At 43.8% G+C, this 23,294-nt stretch overlaps 1 protein-coding gene across 1 annotated transcript; it reads left to right on the top strand.

Moving 5' to 3' along the window:
- Positions 1-649: 649 nt before the first annotated feature.
- MYLIP (myosin regulatory light chain interacting protein) lies at positions 650-22,080 on the top strand. The gene is made up of 7 exons (XM_069564036.1): positions 650-1,134; positions 2,184-2,374; positions 13,910-14,095; positions 15,588-15,785; positions 16,458-16,622; positions 17,573-17,993; positions 20,523-22,080. The coding sequence occupies exons 1-7, from the start codon at positions 1,048-1,050 to the stop codon at positions 20,610-20,612; spliced, it is 1,338 nt and encodes a 445-aa protein (XP_069420137.1). The 5' UTR covers positions 650-1,047; the 3' UTR covers positions 20,613-22,080.
- The last annotated feature ends 1,214 nt before the right edge of the window (positions 22,081-23,294 follow it).

Here is a 23,294-nt window from a genome sequence, read left to right as displayed (position 1 = left end):
ATTATTAATAGCTTCTATAGATGTTCTGAGATGAGTCCCTTACCCTGAAGTTGAGGATAACACCTGGTTGTCTGAGAGAAAGGGCTGGCACTGGAGCAGGTGCTCAATTAATGTTTAATGAACAAATGAGACAGGGCGTGAGACAAGGATGGGCAACCTGAGAGAGGGCCTTAGTGCCCTGAACCGTGTTTTGATTCAGCACCACGGGTAAACAGAAGCCTTCGGAGAGGGTTCATAGAGAAAGCACTAGAGGAGAAACTCCTTGCCTTATTGAAGAACAACTGTACAAACTTTTATACTCAGATTTTTTTTTTCCAACGACGAGATCTAAAATGAACAAGAATTCTGCCTTCCAACCAGTCACTGTGGCAAACCCCAGAGACAAGAGTTTTGTCAAGCTTTGGAGCTGCTCTGCCTTCAACCCTGAAACGTGCTATTGGAGCGACCCAAGGCTTCTAAAGAATAGCAGCAGCTTGCAGACGGTTAATCACTGTAAATTCAAGCCCGTCAGAAAGGCTCGGGAGCTCCAGGCGGTCGCGGGCTCGGAGCAGCGTCGCCCAGCGGGCAGACGCAGCGGCTGCGCTCCGGGGCCTCCCTCCTCTCCACAGCGTTCCGGCGCCCGCGAGCCGCCAAGTCCCGGGCGGCCGGCGTGGGGGGCAGGGGGACACTCCGCCGGCGCTGGGAGGGCGGGCGGCGGCTGAGCGGGCGCCGCTATTGGCTGGCCGGGCGGCGGCGGAGGGGCGGGACCGCCGTGATTGGCGGGGGGGGCCCAGCCGAGGGGGGCGGGGCCGTTATATCTGAGGAGTCCCCCGTCGCGGCGCAGGCAGTCGGGCTGCTGGAGTGCGCCGCCGCCGCGGGACTCGGGAAGCCGGTTGACGCGCGAGCTGGCGAGGCGGGGGGGGTTGGTGCGCGGCGGCTGAGGGGCGTAGGGCAGGGGTCTGCAGGGCTGCCGTCTCCCGGGGGCCAGCCTTGCCGATCCCGGAGCTGAGTCTGAGCCCCGCGCACACCAAAGACTAGGCGGCTGTGGCAGCAGCGGCGGCCCCAGCCATGCTGTGCTATGTGACGAGGCCGGACGCAGTGCTGATGGAGGTGGAGGTGGAGGCGAAAGCCAACGGCGAGGACTGCCTCAACCAGGTGAGGACCGGGGGCCCCTGCCGGCCCCCTGAGGCCGGGGTCGGGGGGGCCCTCGCGGTGGTGGCGGCGGCGGCAGTGGGGAGTGCGCCTCAGGCGCCCGGCCTGCGCCCCCTCCTTCCCGAGGCCGTAGGGGCGCGCGGCCCCCTTCCTGGCGCGCGCGGGGGTGGCCCGTCGGTGGGGGTGGGGCGGGGGCGCGACGGGCCGCGGGCTTGCCACCCGGTCCCCCAGCCCGGCACTCTGCCGGAAGAAAGCGGCCCGGCACACCTGCTGCAGGTGGTGTGTGCACGAGGCTGCCTGTCGTCCCCGCGGGGCCCGGCGGCGCCACCTGCGTCCCGGGATGAGGTGGCCGGAGGCGGTCGCAGGTCCCTCAGGTTGCTGGGCAGACAAGCCGGGCCCCTTGCTTCTCACTGCTTCTCAAGCGGCCGGTTCACCTCCCTGCCTCTCCCGATTCTCTGGGGACGGTGGGTTTGGGTCATAAACTCCTTGGTTGTCTGTCAGCACACGCGTTTCCTTAGGAGTAAAAAACCGTTCCAAACAGCGCCTAGCGGTGTGGCAGACGTCAGGATTTGCTCTCAAGTGAAACGCTGTGCCTTCAACCCACCTCGACCTGAGATGTGTTTGGAAAGCCTTCTGTAAAGCTTAGCAGACACTTGTGGCGTGTTTCCTGTGTGTTTATTTTTTTGGAACCCAGATGGTTAAAATTGTCCAGATAATAAGCTGCCAAATCAGCTGTGCAGATTGTGCTGGTGGAGGGAATTCCAGTGATTGGAATAAGAAGGAAAATACCCCGTGGATTCCCCTTCTCAGGCTTTCTGGAAGGCTGCATTTTGAGAACTCCTTTTGTGCCTGCCTCTTATACCACGACTAGTGGTTTAAGACTGGAGCCTTAGAACTTTGTTCTTATAGCCTACAACAGGAATTGTAACACCGTTGTTGAACTTTGTATGTTTTTTTTTTAAAAACATATGCAAGAATCTTAGATGGAGTCTTGGTTTGCTTTGACCACATGGACCACTTGCTTATCTATGCTGCATTCGTTTTTGTTTTAGGTGTGCAGGAGATTGGGAATTATAGAAGTTGATTATTTTGGACTGCAGTTTACGGGTAGCAAAGGTGAAAGTTTATGGCTAAATCTGAGAAACCGGATCTCCCAGCAGATGGATGGGCTAGCCCCTTACCGGCTTAAACTGAGAGTCAAGTTCTTCGTGGAGCCTCATCTCATCTTACAGGAGCAGACTAGGTAAAATGATGCTAAAATAAACCAATGTCAAATAGACCTTTGATTCCCTTTAGGGAGAGCCACTGCACCTTCCCAGAGATGCTCACAGGCAGGTTTGTTTTGATACAGAGGTTCATAACTTAGAAGTTTTCCATAGCACAGTTCTTTTGTTGAGGTGAAAAGAGAGCAGCATAGTTGCCCAGGGGTGCATTTTCCAGCTCTTGCGGTATTTTTCTTGTCTTTATAAACGATGGGAGAGCAGGGATGAATTCTTACAAATGTTTGAGATCAGCGCCACAACTCAAAAAAATTCTTAAAAGGAAAGAAAGAAGACCCAACTGACTTCCTGATAACAGCATCTACTGCCCGATAGTAACCTCTGCCTCAGCAGTGTTACTGTAGGTCATTGCAGACTGTTCTAACAGAAAGCAGGAAACAGTTCCTCTTGGGTTACTTAAACTTGGTCAACTTCTTCAGCCTAGTGTCAGATTACAGTGTGTAGCAGAGAGCTCTTTTTCCGAATTTTTTAAGTTTTTCAGTTTCTTGCAAATGGCAGTTAAGAAAACTGGTCTAACACCAGTAGTAACATGCTACCCCACAAACACATTACACATGATTGTTGAGTTTAGATTGCTAAATTTGTCTCTCTACTTCTAGAAAGCTACCAGTAGTACGAGACAATTGGAGCGTGTGGTTTCCTTTTTCAAACAGAAAATGGATTCTCCCCTGGACTAGATGTAATACTTTTCTCAAGGATGAGCTAAGCTAGGAAACTGGTGTTTAATATTTATTGCTGAAATGCAGGAGACCTAAATCTTATAGTGGTATATTTATTTTTTTAAAAAATGGAAAATGACTACTTTTAAACACAGCAAACTTTGGATCTTAGTTTTAGTGTTTTCCTACTTTGGCTTGGAAATTTGCCACGACCATAAAAAATGTGAGTGTGACAGTTTTGAGTAATGATGAGTGAGCCATATTCTTTAGCAATTTTTAGCATGTCACTTTATTTTTTTGGTCGTTTACCAGAGGATGGCTAGACACACATTTTGAAATACTGTTTATTTGAGTTTGAAATCTCTGCTTTGCCTTGTTATGGAGCTTTAAAGGGTAAAGGAAGTGTTCAATTTTGTATCTGAGAGAAGCTAGTATATTGAATTCTTAGCGCTTCTAAAAATGTCTTGCAAAATATTCAAGTAATTCCATGTTTAAGAATGTCTTAGCTGTCTGTATGACATCAGGATAGGTTGCACTTTTTCTTTTTTAACTTAAAGCTGGTTTGTGAATGCTTCTACTTTGCAGTTCAGTTTGATAACTTGCAATAGAGTAAGAAAAAAATATATGTATATATATAAAACACAACCTCTTGGAATTTTCATTGTTTAGTTTTATCCGGATTTTGCAGTTATTTCAGGGCCTCCATTTACAAATCTATTTTGATGACACAAATTTATTTTTTTAATCTGCAGAAGCTTGGAGGACTAAATACATCATTAAATGATAGCAGTCATAACAGTGTAACATGTGCATTTGTATTATAAATGCTTACAGATTTTACAGTTTGCTACCAGACATTCTTTACCTGTGTTTTCTTATAATAGAGTTAATAACTATTATCAAATCCATTTTATTCATGCAAGAAATACATTTTATGAGTTAGAATTGGAATTAAATTTCCTACTTTATTGACTCAATTGACTTTGACTCTTGAGATTCAAGCCTAATAGCACTCAAAGAATGCACATACCTGGTTAGACTCAGTAATTTTAATTGATTTTCATTCCATTTGAAATCATACCAAAAAATTCAGGTGATCTAAACTTTTGATTTTTGAAATATTAGTATTTTACTTTTCTGTGGGATTGTCTGAAGTAACAGAATTTTAAGGAAATGCCACCTAAATTGTGTATAGCATTCAGCTTTATAGATAAAGTGATTTATAATTAGCTTTGTACCTTTTCATTAGGAACATAAGTTGTGCTGGGCCCAGTTTTGCTATAGTTAGCATTGTATTTATGTGCCAGATACTACAGAACAGGAACACTTATTTCCCCTAATGTTAACATAGTAAAGCTGGTGATTAATGTTTTTGATGTTTAATCGTTTGTTATAAAATATTGGTATAAAATGCCATGGAAGTAAAATAGATCTATTTACATAGTGAGTAAGCTCAGCTTTGCCAGTCCAGTTATGAGAGGTGATATTTTAGCATCTCCCAGTCAAGTCATGAGGGTGCACTTAGTATACTGGAAGTGTCTGGACAGTTTATTAAATGGTGCTGAAATATCCTGCCCAAGCTGTCCTCCATGGACAATTAAAGCAGCCTGCTTACAGTAGAGCTGGCCTAAGGGGGAGCAGTTCATACATTACTTTGCATCAAATTAGGGAGGCTGCTAGAGAATGACAGGCGGAAAGGCCTGTCTGATAGCAGAGTCCTAGGGGCCACACGGAAGCCCTGCATTCTAGGTTCAGCTCAGCCACCAACCACTGGCGTAAACAGCCTTCTAAGACTTGAGACCTGCTGAATACCCTGAAAGAGTTTCTCTAAGATCCCTTCTAGCCGATTTTCTTTTTTTTCCTTTGGCTTCTATTTCTCTTCATATCACTTTTCTAATGCTTTTTTCTAGATAACATTTCTCTGAAGATAGAAAAAACATTTCCAGTGTCTGCTTAGACAGGGAAATAGAGTTAGTCTGGTCTCTGATGTGGCCTAATTTTAGATTTGATTCTTTACCCAGACTATTTTGTTTGCTCTTGAATGAGGAATTCTGGAAAGTAACCGGAGAGGTTTGTTTAGACTCAGCTGGAACATTTCAGAGAGGAAAGCAGCAGGTATTTTCAGCAGATGTTTGCCATTCTGTGGATTAAAACGAAACGTGAGACTAATATATTCTGAAAATGGATCTGAAATCTCAGTGATCTTTAAAATTCTTACCTTTCAGAGACTCTTGGTTATTCACAGCAATTCTGACCAGATTTTGTCAACATTTTCAAAACCAGAGGTTAGGGAATTATATGCTTCAGGGATAGTAGGTATTTATACCATCCACTGCCAATAAAACCTTTCTGTTTCTCCTGACTTTGCCACGTTTTAGCAGAGCTCTGTGTTCTTTGCTAGGGGGCACCCTTCTTAGTTAAGATTCACCAACACCTGAATCCTTTATCCCAGAGAACAATCCCCATACAAGCACTCCATGAATGCTAAAGTACATGTTCATGGAAATGTTGTAATCCTGAATGTCGCATCCCATTAGGGTCTTAAAGTTGTGAGCAGTGATGAGTGTGATTGCAGGCCCCAGCTCACTCATCACTCCTTGGAAAAGCCTTCTCTAGGCCCACTGAGGAGACTGAACTCTCCTAATACATCGTGCCACTTTCCTTTACAACGTTTAACGAATGTGTAGCACTCATTTACTTTTGTGACCATTTGCTTATCATCAGCTACTCTAATAATCTAAATTCCATTAAGAAGGAGCTGATCAACCATGTATCCCCAGAGTCTAACAAGTACCTGGTGCGTAAATATTTGCTGAATCAATGAATTAAGAACTTGGAAGTCAGTAAAAATGGGGTTAACTGATACTGATAATACAAATTTTCTTGTAGATATTGACATACTTTGCCAGTTTGCTTCTATAACCTGAAAAGTTTGAGATGATCTAAAAGAAATCTCATCATTAAACAGTTTCTAGCGGTTCTTCTTGATTAATAATTTGCTCAGTGTTTGGCATTCTTCTGTTTGCTTGCTTCCTTCACCCCCTCTTCAAAGCCATTTGTTTATTGTAGCTGTTTGTTCTTATCAAGGATGAACTACCACCCACCTGGACCTTTTATGAAGTTCAGATAGTTTTCAAGCTGCAGGCCGGCTTTATCTAATTTCAGCCAATTTATAGGCCCTTGATACTTATTAAATTCAGTTTTTCCCCATCTCCCAACAAAAATCACTTAGGCATGTGAAAGTTCAGGAACGATGGCATCACTGAAACCCACAAAGCAAATACCACATATAAACTATAGGCAGAGATGAGGTGATAATCTCAAATCAGTCCACAGCTGGATCATGTTGACCCTAGCCCATGCCTGTAATCAAGTTCAGAATCTTATAAAACATTGTCACGAGGGTAAGTGTTGATTATAGAACTTACCTTTGTGTGATTCATGATGGGTAAATTCCATAGGATACATTGCAGGAATATTATGTTTTTTATATCAATTACATGTCTAAGAGTGGAACAACACATTCTTTTTTTTTTTTTGATACACCCAAATGTAACACTGGCCCCAGGAAAGTAAAAAAGATTAAAAACAGACATGTATATTATTTTCAAAGAAAGTATTAATTACAAATTTCTGAATTCTAATTTATTAAGTCTTTTTGCTCAGAATATGGGACGTTTGTGTGGTTTTCTGTTTATTTTAGCCACAGGATGCCCACCTGGGCACCTTCATCTCTTTTTGAACTTCTGATACTTATATATACATATAAAATATCAGAGAACATTGAGAAATTGATTTGTAGCAAAAATGAACTTTTCATTTTGAATGTCATTATAAATAAAATCTGACTATTGAGAGAGCACTAAGGGTCAGACCCTGGAGAAAGCAATGGCAACCCACTCCAGTGCTCTTGCCTAGAAAATCCCATGGACGGAGGAGCCTGGTGGGCTGCAGTCCATGGGGTTGAGAAGAGTCGGACACGACTGAGTGACTTCACTTTCATGCATTGGAGAAGGAAATGGCAACCCATTCTAGTGTTCTTGCCTGGAGAATCCCAGGGATGGGGGGAGCCTGGTGGGCTGCCGTCTATGGGGTCACACAGAGTCGGACACAACTGAAGCGACTTAGCAGCAGCAGCAAGGGTCAGACCCAGGGTGACTAGTGGGATTAGGTTCCAGGTATATTTATTCTGAGTTGTGTCCCTGATTCCAGGCCTCTAATCTAGATTGCTGAGAAAGAGATTGTAGTTGACACTCTTAAACTCTGCGATTGCCTGGATTGTTATTTTCCCAGGGACAGCTATCTCCAGTGAGTGAGTAATCATACCTTTTAGAAGTGAGATTTAATGCTTCAAGGTACTTTTTCTGGAGTGAGTTGTAATCAGTTCGAAGTGAGGAATTTCTCTCACCTGTACCCTCCTTACCATTTAACTGCTTTGGAGCCTGAGGAGGAAGCAAATTTATCAGTGATTCCCATTTTACATTTTGGGCTTTGAGAAAGATTTCCTTAAGCCTGAATAGAGACCTGACTTGGTAATTACTGGCTGTGACAGTTTTCTCAGTTGCAAACTTTCCATGAAATGTGTTAGAGTTGATGGTTCATTTTAGTTATGGCTCCTCATTTGAATTCTGAACCTTGACCCTATTACTAGTATTATGTTCTCAACCTCTTAACTATAAAGATTTTCAAATGTACAGATAAGTTGAAGATTTTTACATTGAGCACCAAAAACACCTAGATTCTGCTATTAACAGTTTGACATTCTTGTTTTATCACATATTTATCCACTTATTGGTCCCTCTACCCAATAAGTTTTTTTTAATACCTTTCAAAATAAGTTGTAAGTAGATATCTCCCTAAATACTTCACTATGCATATCGTTAACTAGAACTCAGTCTTTGCCTATAGTTCTTTTTTCTTTCAATATAAAATTTCATATGATGAAATGCATAAATTGTAATATTCCACTTGGTGAGTTTTGGCAAATGGATGTACCTGTTTAAATGAAACCCTTTTTAAGATTTAGAATATTACCATCACTCCAGAAAGTTCCCTCATGCCCTTCTGCAGTCATTCTCTGCTCTCCTTCCCTACTTCCACCCACCTCACTCCACAACCAGGTTGTATGTTTTTCCAGCACAGATTAGTTACGCTTGTTCTACCTCTTGTCAGTGGAATCACACAGTAGGTATTCTTCTATGTCTGGCTCCTTTTGTTCATCATAAATTTTTTGAGACCCATCGTCTTGTTGTATACATTAGTGACTTGTTGCTGTTGATTGCTGAATAGTATTCCATTGTATTATGTACTGCTGTTTGTTTATCCATACTCCATTGATGAACACCTGTTTTCCAGCTGTCGTGAAGAAAGCTGCTATAAACATTCAAGCACGTGTCTTTTTTTGTAGACATGTGTTTTCATTTCTCTTGAGTAAATAAGATTGAAATAGCTGGGTCATAGAGGGAGGTAATTGTTTAACTTACAAGCAACTGCCAGACCTTTTCCAGAAGCAGTTGTACCATTCTGTGCTCCTGTCAGCAGTGTGCGGGGGGGCCAGTTCCTCCACATTCCTGCCCGCCTTCTGCTGGGTTTGCAGTGCTAGCGCATTGTGGTTCTAATTTCTACATCTCTATTGATTAATAACACTTTCTCATAAGCTTATTGGCCTTTCAAACATCTTTTGTGAAATACCTGTTCGGGTCATTTGCCCATTTTTACTTTAGTTGTTGCCTTTATTTTTGAGCTGCACACATTCTTTGTATATACCAGTTTTTTGTCAGATATTTGTTTTATATGTGTACCTTTTTCTTGTGATTTGGCTGGTCTTTTTTTTAATGCATTTTGACTGGAAGAAGTCTTTAATTTTGGTTAAGTTTCACTTATGCACTTTTTTCTTTTATGATTTTTGCTGACTGCATTCTGAGCAACCTTTGCCTATTTCCAAGTCATGAAGATACTCTCCTGTGTTTTGTTCTAAAACTATTACCATTTTGGCTTTTATATTTAGGCCTGGATCCATCTTGAACTGATTTTTGTTGCTCTGGAGTTTAAGATACAAAACAAACGTATAGCAATTCTGTTGTGGTTAGATAATTTTAAAATATAACCTGGCAGTTAGAGCTTGTGGTTTAATGACTCATTGAACTGAGGCTCGCGTTCAGGTGACCTCAGTGGGTGTCTCACTCTGAGGGACTAACCAGCTGTTAAAATGGAGAGCCAGGTTCAGTCAGTCTCTTGGGGAGAAATTCACTTCAGTTATTGGGACCGGAGAGTTTTTAAAAATAACTATTTAGTAGTTTGCCTGCAATGCAGGAGACCTGAGTTCGATCTCTGGATCTGGAATATCCACTGGAGAAAGGAATGGCAACCCACTCCAGTATTCTTGCCTGGAGAATTCCATGGACAGAGGAGCCTGGTGGGCTACAGTCCATATCCACAGAGCGTCAGATACAACTGAGCGACTAACACTTTCACTTTCAGCCATTTTAGAGATGTTTTAGTTGGTTACTTCATTTGGAGTTTAATAGTGAATGTGGATATAGTTGTCTTATATTTGTGTCATGAAAAGCTTTTCAAAATTACATAACCGGCAAGATAACTGGAGGGCAGTAATAGAGAGTAACTGTCCGTGATGAACAGATCCACAACTCCCGATTGGTTTGCAGAAAATTCTGCTTTGATTATTAGATGATTTCTTTATGAGACAAGGCACGGTTTAGAGGAGAGTATTCTGATTACAGTTCTTAAAAGACCTAATTTTATGGCTTAAAATTGTGGAAAGGAATTCATTTTAAAAATAGAGGAAATTCTAAGTACATATTTCTAAACAAAACGTATTAAGGATGTGTGGCTCTTTTTTTAAATTAAAATATATATCCTCATATTTATTCCTATTTTCTTTCTTTTTAATCTTCCCTAATGCTGCAGTAAGTGTGAATTCATGAATGCAAAAACATGAGTTAGCTGGTAATTTTTCACTTTGGGCTTCCAAGCCCCATCCTATGCTGAAAGTATCCAGTTTCTTAGTAACTGAGTAAAACTGGAAGAATCATGAATTTCAAGGTGCAGCCAAAGGAATGTTTAGAAAATGAGCTTGTCTGTTAAGATATATTCATAGACATTTGCCCCGGGGGGGGGGGGGGGCCCACGTGATTGCCCCGGGGGGCCCACGTGATTGCCCCGGGGGGGGGGCACGTGATTGCCCCGGGGGGGGGGGGCCACGTGGGGGGCCCACGTGATTGCCCCGGGGGGGGGCCCCCCCGTGATTGCCCCGGGGGGCCCCCCCGTGATTGCCCCGGGCCCCCCCCCCCCGTGATTGCCCCGGGGCCCCCCCCCCGTGATTGCCCCCGGGGGGCCACCCCGTGATTGCCCCGGGCCCCCCCCCCCCCGTGATTGCCCCGGGGCCCCCCCCCCGTGATTGCCCCCGGGGGGCCACCCCGTGATTGCCCCGGCCCCCCCCCCCCCCCCCCCCGTGATTGCCCCAGGGGGCCCACGTGATTGCCCCAGCGGCAATAGCCTAAATTGAATTTGATATGCCAATCACTTTTGATCTTTGGGGAAAAAAAAAAGGCAATTCACTGCAGGTCTGACTTCTTTGAACACATCTACTTATTTTGAGAATATTGGTAACCTTTAACCCAGCCTACGAAAAGGGAGAGGGTGAAATCCATGAACCAGTCAGTTACAGGCCAAATAGTTCAAGGGAAAATAATAGAAGAAAATACTTCACTCAGAACCACCCCTAACTGTTGAGCCATCCCTGGATTCCTTGCTGTCAGTGGTTCTGCACGCCCTGTCATCCTCCATCTGGGAAGAACACATTAAATAAAGTCTGCTGATGGCCTGCCGCCGCTGTGACCTTTGCTATCGCTGCTCCACGTGCTCTTCTAGAGAGCATAAACTTGTCACCTAAGTGCCAGTTTGCAGCCTGAGTTATTTTGATAGGATACTTTCCTTCACACCAAAAGACTGTAAGTTCCATCAAAAGAGGAACTATCACATACATTCACCCTTGAACCCCAGCACTCCAGCATAGGGCTTGGCACAGAGACGATGCATGACGGACTTGTTGACTTGAAAAGATTGCTTGATTGCCATGAAATGGCAAAATGCATGAAGTGCCCTACCAGAAAGTTTCTGTAAAGAGGGGGATTTTTGTACTTAAGAGGGTAGCAGTCGCAGTACAGCCTAGAATGTGGAGTATATAGAAAAGGCTATTGCCCTCCACCCCCTTTTTAAAAATTCCAACTCACATGCCGAGAAAGGATCAGGGTTACTTTCAGGCTCCTGGCCACCTGTTAATATTTTGTTATTGCTTCTCTGCCTTTGATTTTGGCAGTTGTCTGTCTAGAAGTTGGCATGGATAGTTTAGAAAAAGAAATTGGACTGATTTTGAACCTCTTCTTTTGCCGGCTATACTAGCCTCTAACTTAATACCTAGGAAATCAGTTAAAAGACACTTTCACATAAGCAGTGATTAAAGATCGAGAAGACTTAGTTTGGCTGATACCCTTGAAAATCTTTCAGCACATGCTTTCTTGTTTAATGTAAGCATATACTGAGGTTTTTGTTTGCTGCTAGCATGTCCTCTGATGACTGCAGAGACAGAGGTACATAAACCAAGATGAAGTTTACCGAATGGTTGTCTAAAAAGCCTTCTGGGGACTGAAGCAGTGTCGCAACACCAAGATTTTATGGGGCTGCTAGATCTCAGTCTTTGGATATTTCAAAACAAGTTATTTTTGTAGTCATATCTTTCCCCCAGTAGGGACCCCCTTCTCAGTTTAGCAGTATGTCAGAAATACTTTAAAGACAAGCAGATGTTTGGTTTAATAAAAACCATGCTTGTGTTCTCTCAGTGCTATTATGCATTCTTACTGTGATTTCTTCATAGGGGGCTTTGAATGAAAAAAAAACACTACAGTGTTTGGCAGAGTCTGATAATTTTAAACATTTCTTTATCGTTGTAGAAGGCACAAAATGTTGAATTTAAGCATTTTTTAAAGGAGGATTAATGGCTCTTGTCAGCCCAAAGTTTTGAGACACTCAGCAGTGCCCCTCCTTGTTTTTTCTAGCCTCAGGTTCTCCTGCCTTGCATTGTTCTCATACCTTCTACCTGGATGTCAGACACAAGACTAACATAAATAAAAGTGACTTGAGGACTCGAATAAGGATATCCAGCTGAAGGGGGAAGCTGAGTTTAGGAGCCCTGTTCAGAGCTTTACAGTGATGATCACAATTCATTTGTTAATTGAGGGAGTAGTGTGGCATTTCAGAATGTTGGAAAGAATGTATTGAGTCATCAGGGAAAGTTATACTTCTGCATTTGCCAGAGACAAATTTCATAACCCTGGCCAATCTGTCTATGACAGTTTAAACACTCTGTTCAGAGTCTTAGGCAATACAAATTGTCAGGTAACAACATCTGAAGTTTTCAAGGATTCTAAGTTTCACTTACTTTTTGGTAAATGTGGAATGCAGTGTTGCGTACAGTTAGGACAGGGTCAGATGGAATGAAACTAGGATGGGACTATAAACTAATTGCAGACAGTGTGTAGTTTTATGTACATTTATAGAACTCTCTGATGTTAGATGCACTTAGAAAGTCAGTTTACATGCAGCTAAATGGTTTGTGTGTGAATTAGCCAGAAGGGTATCCAGATGAGGGGATAGGAAGAGTGGCCTTCAGGACAGAGGGAACAGCAAGACCAGAGATGTGGGAGTGTGAATATGCTTGGTTTTTCCAGAAAAAAAGAATTGTCCCTTTCCTGGGGCATAGTGGCTGGAGGGAATGACAAGAGTGCATGTGTGTTTGCTCAGTCACTTCAATTCTGTCTGACTCTCTGTGACCCTGCGGACTGTAGCCTGCCAGGCTCCTCTGTCCGTGGACTCTCCAGGCAAGAGTATGGGAGTAGATTGCCATGCCCTCCTCCATGGGATCTTCCCGACCCAGGAATCGAACCCGCATCTCTGATGTCTTCTGCGTTGGCAAGCGTGTTCTTTATTACTAGTGCCATCTGATGGCTGGAAATCTGGGGCAAGACGTTGAGAAGTCTGGGTTCATGCTGACAGTGTGCTTCCTTGGCAAACAATGGGGATGTCTTGAAGGATTCTGAACAGAGGAATGGCAAGTCTATATCATAAGTCTATATCTTCCAAGCAAGCAGCTTGGAAGATGGATTCATGCAGAGTCTAGAAGAGAGATCAGCCTAGGGGCTATTGTAAATTCTCTGACAGTTGAGAGCTACAGTAGGACAGAGGAAGTAAAAACAGGGAAAACGGAACTAGATTTAAAAGAATTTTCAGAGATAGAAATTAGGCAGAAAGAAAATGAAGAATCAAGATTGAGTGTGTGGTAAAAATAGCAAATCAGTCTCTGGTTTCCACTGGGAGAAAAAGTGGGTTTGGGGAGGAAGACAGTTTGGCTCCGAACAAGGTGAAATTGGGATACTGAAGAACACCTAGGGGCGAAGTCTGTAAGCTCTTGCACATTTGCATATGAGCCTTAGCAGAGAAGTTCAGGTGAAAACGAGAGATTTGAGTGTCATTTGAATAAGATATCAATTACACATCAAGAAGAAATTTTTCTGATTGAGATCATTTCTTTTGAAATGTATAATGCAGAAACGTGTATATAATTATTGTGTGTGTATGTACTCCTTAGACTTATTTTGCCTTCTCATAATTTTAATAAAAGGTCTGTAAGTGTAAGCATTTCCCAAGTAGCTTTCTACCCTGCTCTGTTTTTCTTACTTAAAAGGGATTATGGAATTGCCACGCAGTGCGTCTGACAACCATGTTAGTCCCCCGGCATAACCTCATTCTCATATTGCTTTGCAGGCATATCTTTTTCTTGCATATAAAGGAAGCCCTCCTGGCAGGCCACCTCCAGTGTTCCCCAGAGCAGGCAGTGGAACTCAGCGCCCTCCTGGCCCAGACCAAGTTTGGGGACTACAACCAGAACACGGCCAAGTACAGCTACGAGGAGCTGTGTGCCAAGGAGCTCTCTAGTGCCACCTTGAACAGGTGAGGCCTCACTTCAGGCTCCTGTTTGTTGTCATGGATCTAGCAGATTTATAAGAATCTCCAGGAGAAAGATCAAACTATGATAGATACGGGTAATTTGTGAGGTCGAGACTAGACCATTGCCCACTCAAACCAACTGTTTTCAAAAGATTCTTATCCTTTTCTTTGAGAAACTTACAAACACAAAATATAATTCACACAAATAAATGCCCTTATACAAAATGCTGTGTAACAGAAATTATGAAGTCTCTGGCCTTTTAAGAATGTAAGTCTCTTAGAGAGTCTATCGGGTATGTTGACCTTTCCTTCATCCCAGAAAGGATTAAATCAAGAGACCTTACATAGGTGTTTTAATTATCTATTCATGGGTAATGAGTTGCCCTCCAAAACTTAGTGGCTTCAAACAGGAAAGATCATCTCACAATTCTCTGGGTCAGGAGTCTGGCGTGGCCTGCCTGGGTTCTCTGGCTTCGGATCTCTCAGGAGGCTGCAGTCAAGCTGCCCATGGGGTTCACCCTCTTCCGAGGGCCCAGCTGAGGGAAGGATCCGCTTCCAACTGGGCTCAGGTGGCTTGTTGTTGCCTGGCCTGTGCCCTTACCACATGGGCCTCTTTGCATAACATGGTGACTAGCTTCCCCCAAGACAGGCAGTCCGGTCAGAGCAAGAGCGAACACCCAAGATGGAGTCTTTATAAATTAATCTCAGAATTGAGTGACAGCCCATCCCTTTTGCCATAATCTGTTCATTAGAAGCAGGTCATTAATCCAGCCTATACTCAAGGAAGGCCTCCTGGTGGCTCAGACGGTAAAGTGTCTGCCCGCAGTGCAGGAGACCTGGGTTGGACTCCTGGGTTGGGAAGATCCCCTGGAGAAGGAAATGGCAACCCACTCCAGTACTCTTGCCTGGAAAATTCCATGGACTGAGGAGCCTGGTAGGCTACAGTCCATGGGGTTGCAAAGAGTCAGACACGACTGAGTGACTTCACTTTCTTTTTTTCATACTCAAGGAAGTTATAGAGGGGCGTGGATACCAGGGGGTGGGGATCTTTAAGGACTATATTGGAGGCTGTTCCCCCCCAATAGATAAAATAAATCCTGCATATTTAAGTTCCAAATGACCTAATCAATCCCATATAATGCTATATTATAATGAAACTTAGAAAGTAAACTTAGACAAATACATGAGCCATTCCTAGGTATAAATTTCTTACATATATTTTTAGAGATTTTCTGTTCTTTTAATTTATCCTCATCTGGCATCCCCAGTAGTTTTTTCTACTAAATATTTAATAGTTGAGATCTTGAACAGTGTCTTAAAAGTATTTTACAATAAGGTTGCTAATTAAATGAAACATCAATAATATATAGCGTTAAGTTTTTATGATTCGTAAATGACAGTGTCAGTCTAATTCACTAGTGGAAATAATAGATTTCTCTCTGAAGACTGCATCAGTTAACCTGTCTGTACACTCTGGCCTTTTGGTGTCTTACAGCATTGTGGCAAAGCATAAGGAGCTGGAGGGGACCAGCCAGGCTTCAGCCGAATACCAAGTTTTGCAGATTGTGTCAGCAATGGAAAACTACGGCATTGAATGGCATTCTGTGAGGGACAGCGAGGGGCAGAAGCTCCTCATTGGGGTTGGACCTGAAGGAATCTCCATTTGTAAAGATGACTTCAGCCCAATTAATAGGTATCCCAGGTCTTAAATTTGTTTAGGGTGGCTCAGATGGTAAAGTGTCTGTCTACAATGCGGGAGACCTGGGTTTGAGCCCTGGGTTGGGAAGATTCCCCTGGAGAAGGAAATGGCAATCCACTCCAGTACTGTTGCCTGGAAAATCTCATGGACAGAGGAGCCTGGTATGCTACAGTCTATGGGTCGCAAAGAGTTGGACATGACTGAGCGACTTCACTTCAAGTGTGTATATACTCTTGTAGCTCTGATCATGAAAATAGAAAGTGGAGAGGGATTTACTAAACAGTCGTCCTTTAGGGATAACATGTTTCATTTGGGGTAGGTACATTAATTTTATTCAGGCCTTGATAACCATTCCATTATTTTTTTTAAATGCAGGCTTAAGTGTACTGATGTGGCGGAGTTAATATTTCTCAAATGTCATTCATGGCTATAAAAATCTCATTTCACCTACACACAGTCCCCCAAAACTCCCTCTAGAGCTCCTCTTCACTTACCCCAAGTGCTTTTCAATGAACCTTTATAACTTGCAAGCAGAGTGCTTATCTGATGGTCTTATCTGAGCATCTGGTTTTATGGCTGGGCCACGGCCCATGGGAACCTCACTAGGTGCCTGCGCAGTGGCGGACTTCCCCTGAGTTGGCTTACTTTTCTCTTCCCCCGTTTTAGGATCGCTTACCCCGTGGTGCAGATGGCCACCCAGTCAGGGAAGAACGTGTACCTGACCGTCACCAAGGAGTCTGGGAACAGCATCGTGCTCTTGTTCAAGATGATCAGCACCAGGGCGGCCAGTGGGCTCTACCGAGCCATCACAGAGACACACGCGTTTTACAGGCACGTACCCTCCCTGTGCTCCATGACCCCAGGGTCTGCCTCGGGGCTGAGGTTTCCAGGTGACAGCAAACCTCCTACAATTCCTGGGATCATTGTGTCAGTGAATCGTGTACAGAGTTTAAAAAATCGGCTATTTGTGAGCCCTTCATTTCTGCCCTAGTAGGGGTCCTTCTCAACATTGTCCTGCTTTTCTTTCAGAACATGTGCATGTGGCGTGGAAGGTGTGAGTGTGAGCTGCACAGACTCGCTCCACTGCTCATCTCTTAGCCCCTTTCCTCACCACCCCCACTCTCCCCACCCCCTGACCAAGGTAACTCTGAGTGAGGGCTTGTTCAGTGAGGGCTTGTTTTTGCCCTTGTTTTTTGCCCTTTCCCTGCAGGATAACCCAAGTTGTTTTTCCTCCCTGGGAGAGTAGCTGCTCTGAATCCTCAGTGTGTAATGAGGATCCCTCGATAACCATATTGATTCCCTCATTTCTGAGGGTGCTTTAGTGTTGTGATTTGACTCAAATATTTGGAAAATCAAAAGCTACAAAATGTAATTGGCAGGCAACCGAACTATTTTATGTTAAAATAGACACATTGTGAAGCAGAATGGAAAATTTGTAGAAATTTTTAGCATAAATCCAAGGTTACAAAGAAAAATGTCCCTTTTCTCGCCATAAGCTGCCTTCGACTGTAGCTACTGTCCGTGGAGGTGGAGGTGCCCTCTGTGTTCACCGCTGCCCAACCAGAGGTCCTTTCTCAGGAGACATTTGAGAAGCATAGAGGTGGCATCATTGAGATGCTTAACACATGCGAGACTGGAAGGATTTATTTTCATGCATGCAGACAAGAATGTTAAATGTCTGCGGACACGAGCCTCCCTATTCATGGCAGCATTTAAGGTCCGGCTCGTGGGGACACCCTGGCCTGTCAGCACTGAGGTGGGTGTTGCGTCTCTGTCCGTAGGTGTGACACAGTGACCAGTGCCGTCATGATGCAGTACAGCCGAGACCTGAAGGGCCACTTGGCTTCTCTCTTTCTGAATGAAAACATCAACCTGGGCAAGAAGTATGTCTTCGATATTAAAAGAACCTCCAAGGAGGCATATGACCACGCCAGGCGGGCTCTATATAACGCGGGTGTGGTGGACCTCCTACCCAGAAGCGACCCCAGTCCCCCAAACTCTCCCCTGAAGTCCTCAGAGAGCAGCACCAGCTGTAGCAGCTGCGAGGGCCTCGGCTGCCAGCAGACCCGCGCCCTCCAGGAGAAGCTGCGCAAACTCAAGGAGGCCATGCTGTGCGTGCTCTGCTGTGAGGGTGAGATCAACTCGGCCTTCTGCCCCTGTGGCCACACCGTGTGCTGCGAGGGCTGCGCCACCCAGCTCCAGGTGAGGGGGCCGCCTGGCTCCAGGTGAGGTCTTGCCTGGCTCCAGGTGAGGGGCTGCTGCTTAGCTGGCTGCCACGGGCCAGGTGCTGACTTGTGGAGGCGCTGATGGAAAATGTCCATGTCCACCTGGGGAAGGTCTTTGTATCTGGTGACTAGGAAGGTGTGGCCCTTAGAAAACAGTATAGATTAGCACACTTTTCTCGACAATGTAATTACTAAACTACAGGCTTCTTTCCAGTCCTGGAAACGAGGATCAGATTTACACGGTAAGACATCTCGTTGGGCTGGATCTTCCAACAAGATCTCCCAAAAGAAGGCTGAACTCCTTCTTTTCCATTTCATGTTTTCTCTGCTTCCTGACACTTAGGAGGATGGTATCTTTTACGTATTATTTGGGGAAGAATTCTTAGAGTTTTGGGTGATAGTTAACTCACAGTAGGTTGTTGCCTGATTATTTATGATTCATTTCCTTTTATTACCAACTGTGTTTCTCAGGTCCCCTTGGATTGGCTCTCAGTTAGCAAGTCAAACTACTTTTAAAGTTTGTACACAAAATAAAGTACCTCTTACATAGTAGGTTTTTCTTTCTTGCACCTTGCATTTCCTTTTACAAAACTTTTTTCAGTTTGTTTTCATCCCCTAGAACTGTTAGCTACATGTCGCTGTGGTTTTATGTAAAATTAGCCCTAAATAACTTCTAGTCCTTAAGAAGCTGCTAATTTCAGAACTATTTTTAGGGCTACACATGAGCCAAGAGGATGCCTGCATTCTTCCTTAGACTATACAATACACTCTTTCCCCAGGAGTGGTCGTGAATTTGCCTTTTTCTGTCCACGTTGTCTGACCCTCACACCTAAGGCTCCCCCTGTGATTGAGGAGGGGATCTGCTTGCTGAGAGGCCAGCCCCAGGGTGGGGGTGGGGGTGTGTGACTGTCCTGTGACTGGAGCAACCATGCTCCCTGGCCATGTGGCATCCACCCAGTGATGTTGTCCAAGCCAACTAGCCAAGGACACAGTCTCTGGAAGGGTCTCTGGGTCTCCTGCATCCCTGCCCGAGGCTTCATAGTCAGCGCACGTGGGGACTACAGTCTCATCTCACAGCAAAAGATCGTCAGAATCATTTCACTCACTGTGCTGTGTTTAGAGTCTGACTGAAAACCTGATTAATTTCCTTCAGTTTATACTTTTTCATAATCTTTAGTTTTATTTACTTACTTTTAAAACTTTTTATTTTGTGTTGGGCTATCAGTTCAGTTCAGTTGCGTCCGACTCTTTGCGACCCCATGAATCGCAGCACACCAGGCCTCCCTGTCCATCACCAACTCCTGGAGTTCACTCAGACTCACGTCCATCGAGTCAGTGATGCCATCAGCCATCTCATCCTCTGTCGTCCCCTTCTCCTCCTGCCCTCAATCCCTCCCAGCATCAGAGTCTTTTCCAATGAGTCATCTCTTCGCATGAGGTGGCCAAAGTACTGGAGTTTCAGCTTTAGCATCATTCCTTCCAATGAACACCCAGGGCTGATCTCCTTCAGAATGGACTGGTTGGATCTCCTTGCAGTCCAAGGAACTCTCAAGAGTCTTCTCCAACACCACAGTTCAAACGCATCAATTCTTCAGCACTCAGCCTTCTTCACAGTCCAACTCTCACATCCATACATGGGGTATAGCCGATTAATAATGTGATCGTTTCAGGTGAACAGTGTAGGAACTCAGCCATACATAGACATGCATCCTTTCTCCCCCAAACTCGCCTCCCATCCAGGCTGCCACACAACATTGCACTGAGTTCCCTATGTTATACAGTAGGTCCTTGTTGGCTATCCATTTAAAATATAACATTGTGTACATGTCCATCCCAAACTCCCTGACTATCCCTGCTCCCCATCTTTCCCCCTGGCAATCATAAGTTCATAGTCTGTCTCTTTCTGTTTTATAAGTAAGTTCATTTGTATCATTTCTTTTGAGATTTTACCTATAAAGGATGTCAGGTTTCCCTTGTGGCTCAGATGGTAAAGAATCCGTCTGCAATGCAGGAGACCCAGGTTAGATCCCTGAGCCGGGAAGATCCCCTGGAGAAGGGAACGGCAACCCAGTCCAGTATTCTTACCTAAAGAATTCCATGGACAGAAGAACCCTGGTGAGCTGCAGTCCATGGGTTGCAGAGAGTCGGACACGACTTTGCAACTACACTTTCACTTTCATAGGTGGTGTCATATGATATTTCTCCTTCTCTGCTTGACTTAACAATCTCTAGGCCCATCCATGTTGCTGCATATGGCATTATTTCATTCTCTTTAATGACTGGGTAATATTCCATTGTATATGTGTATTATCATCTTTATTTTTAATCCTTTGTCAAGTGCAAACTTACAAACTGGTCAGAAAGCAAAGATCTCTCCCAGGGAAAAGCTAGAAATAATTGTGACCACAACGTATTTAGAAAATGCACTGTAACAGGTACCACAGGTAAATACTGAAGACACAGATCTGAGAAGGTGTCCTAACCTGTAGTGCCTCTTCTTTTCCAGTTGTGTCCCGTCTGCAGATCACGGGTGGACCACATCCAGCACGTCTACCTGCCAACGCACACCAGTCTTCTCAACCTGACTGTGATCTGATCTGCTGTGCACTTACAGGACATGCCATGTCTCCATGAACTGCACTAGTATAAGCTATAAAAGAGATAGATTGTGGAGAGAGGAAATACTCCAACACCCATCTGCCATGCAACGTATAGGGGAAGAAAAACCAACAAGGAAGAATAGAAAGAATATAACTACTTCTCACCGCCAAAATGTACCATGTGTAGAATCAGCACCTGCTGGGTGGTGACCAGGAGGAGCTCTGGGACCCAGAGACATTCCTTGGACTTTCCTTCTTTTTATGATCAAGTAAGGAATCAGGAAAAATCTTTGACATCAGCCTAACCCTAAAGTGGGTACCTTTTAGAAAATGATGTTTTAAGTCTCCTTAATGTATCCCAAGGTAAGTTTCCTACCTGCAGCCAATTTTGTAAGAATTTGTTTTAAGGATTTACTTGGTTCTTTTTGTATGGGTCATGGAGCTCCGGACATTTTTAATAGGAAAATTTTTCTTAGATAGTCATCGTTTTAATGTCATTTCTGTTTTTTCTAACTTGTTCAAAATGATTGGGAGGCAAGCAGATTTAAAAATCGATTCGGGAACTTTTTTTTAAAGTGGGCAACAAAGTTGTCAGATTTAAACCAGTCTGGCCAGTGGAAAGCAGATCACTCCACATGGATGGATTCCTGTCCCTTCCGTCTCCCTTCTTCTTACCACATCCCCAAGCCTTTCAATGATAGAATGCTACCAGTTTAGTTAGACGATTTCTATGTAGTAGTTGGCACTCCTTGGGCCTCTTGAGTTGGGGGAACATTTTAAGATTGAAAAGGGAGTGCATGTTCCTTGGAAGGGAGAGCATTGTTCGCCGAGATGACGCTTCATGGCATACAAATGGGGTGGTTCGTGAATTCTCCCATGCACCCTGCTCCAGCTTCACCCAGTGGGGTTGCTTTTGCTTGATCCATCAAGCCTTTTACAGCCTTATCATAGATGTCCTAGATATTATATGCTTTTTTTCTTTTTTGGTAGTAAATGCTTAGGTATTAACTCTTTGTTGTCCCTCTATGTTATAGAGAGGTTTCGGGTTTTTTGTTTGTTTCTGTATTTTTAATCATGTTTTTCCACTCCCACTTGGGAATTTTGGACGCTGGTCAGCTTGTGGGTTTTCTAGGATGTTGGGAAACCTAGGTGACCTTATTGGGTGCAATACTAGCTACGTTAAAGCTAGAAACCTACACTGTCACTTTACTGAGATTTCTGAGTATACTTTCCATATTGCCTTAATGTAGCAGTAATGTGTTTATGCATTTGTTTCTTTGCACAGACATTTTGTCAAATATTAAAACTCTACTTTTTTATGGCACATATTAGCATATAAGCCTTTATTCCAAGAGGTATTTATTTTTTCACTTGTAAAAAATAATGTTTCCACATAAAGAACTCTGTTATATCCTAGAGGACTTCTGTCTTTTATATTCAGGATAATAAAGACTTTAAAGCAAACATGGGTGTTTGTATCGTCATAGTGATTGTCATTTAAGCCAGTTTTTAATCATTTAAAAAGAACACAGATAACATCCTGGTTAGTATCTACTGTGGTCCTTCATGGGAAGTTTGAAAATGCTCAGAGTATTGGCTCTAACTGAGGAGAATGTTTACCAGTTACTCATTCATCTATGTTTTCTGGTTTATAGGATTGGAATGTAGGTGACAGTGGGGTCATATGCACAAGCAGAAGAGAAGTTGGGAAAAGGACTGTAAAGTACTGGAGAAGGAAGGGAGTGGCAAAGTTGAAAGTTAAAAATGTAAACCCGGGTGGTACCGCTAGCGCATGGCCTAGTCAGGACAGGTGAGTGTCGTCCTGGGTCCCAGCAGAGACAGCCCCAGGCTGCAGACATGACGACTGCCTTCCATAGGACAGCTTGCCTGCTTCTGCCAGTACCTCGTTGCCCTACGTGTGCCAGTGTGTGCTCATGAAGTACGTTGTGGAGCAGAGTACAGTGCACGTAATATAAAGAACTCAGAACTATCTGTGGCAGTTGTGTAATTTCAGCTGCTGCAGAAGTTCAGTACAAGTGCAGTGACTTTAAGTAAATAATTTTCTAAAAGTCAAGAAAAGCAAGATTTGTTTTCTACAAGTCAGCCCACCATCAATTTCTAGGAATTAACTCATTTGTTCAATCAATACATTTATTGAGCACCTGCTAGGTTATTATGCAGCACCGGAAATTTAATAATGACCATGACATGAATGATATAGGACTTAACCTATAATTTACACTGTTTTCTCTATATATAGAAATTAATATTCAGAATCATAGAATATTAACACTGGAGGGAATCCTAAGGGTGATGGTCTCAAAATGCTGGCCAGAATAATGGATGGATGGATGACAGGCCAACAAATGGATGGGATATTGTTCACTCTTCTAGACCCTGGACTCCTAAAATTTAATGACTAACATAAAAACTACTATATTACAAGGTGACTTAATAGAGCTATAAGAAAAGTGCCATGGAGGCACAGAAGTTGATGGTTAGTTCTCCTTAGGAGCCAAAAACCCTGTAAGCTGAGCCTCAACATTATAGAGGAATTTTGCTAGGTGGTAAAGAAAGAATATGGTGCCCAAAGGGTTAGAGCGCAGTTTGGGGCTCTGGACCATCTGCTGTTGTCAATGACGTGGTAAGAAAATGAAGCTCAGAAGGGAATGTGGCTA

The sequence above is a fragment of the Ovis canadensis genome, chromosome 20, assembly GCF_042477335.2.
Source record: "Ovis canadensis isolate MfBH-ARS-UI-01 breed Bighorn chromosome 20, ARS-UI_OviCan_v2, whole genome shotgun sequence".
NCBI lineage: Eukaryota > Metazoa > Chordata > Mammalia > Artiodactyla > Bovidae > Ovis > Ovis canadensis.
The sequence above is the reverse complement of the archived record's forward strand: the minus strand, read 5'-3'. Positions and strand labels throughout refer to the sequence as shown.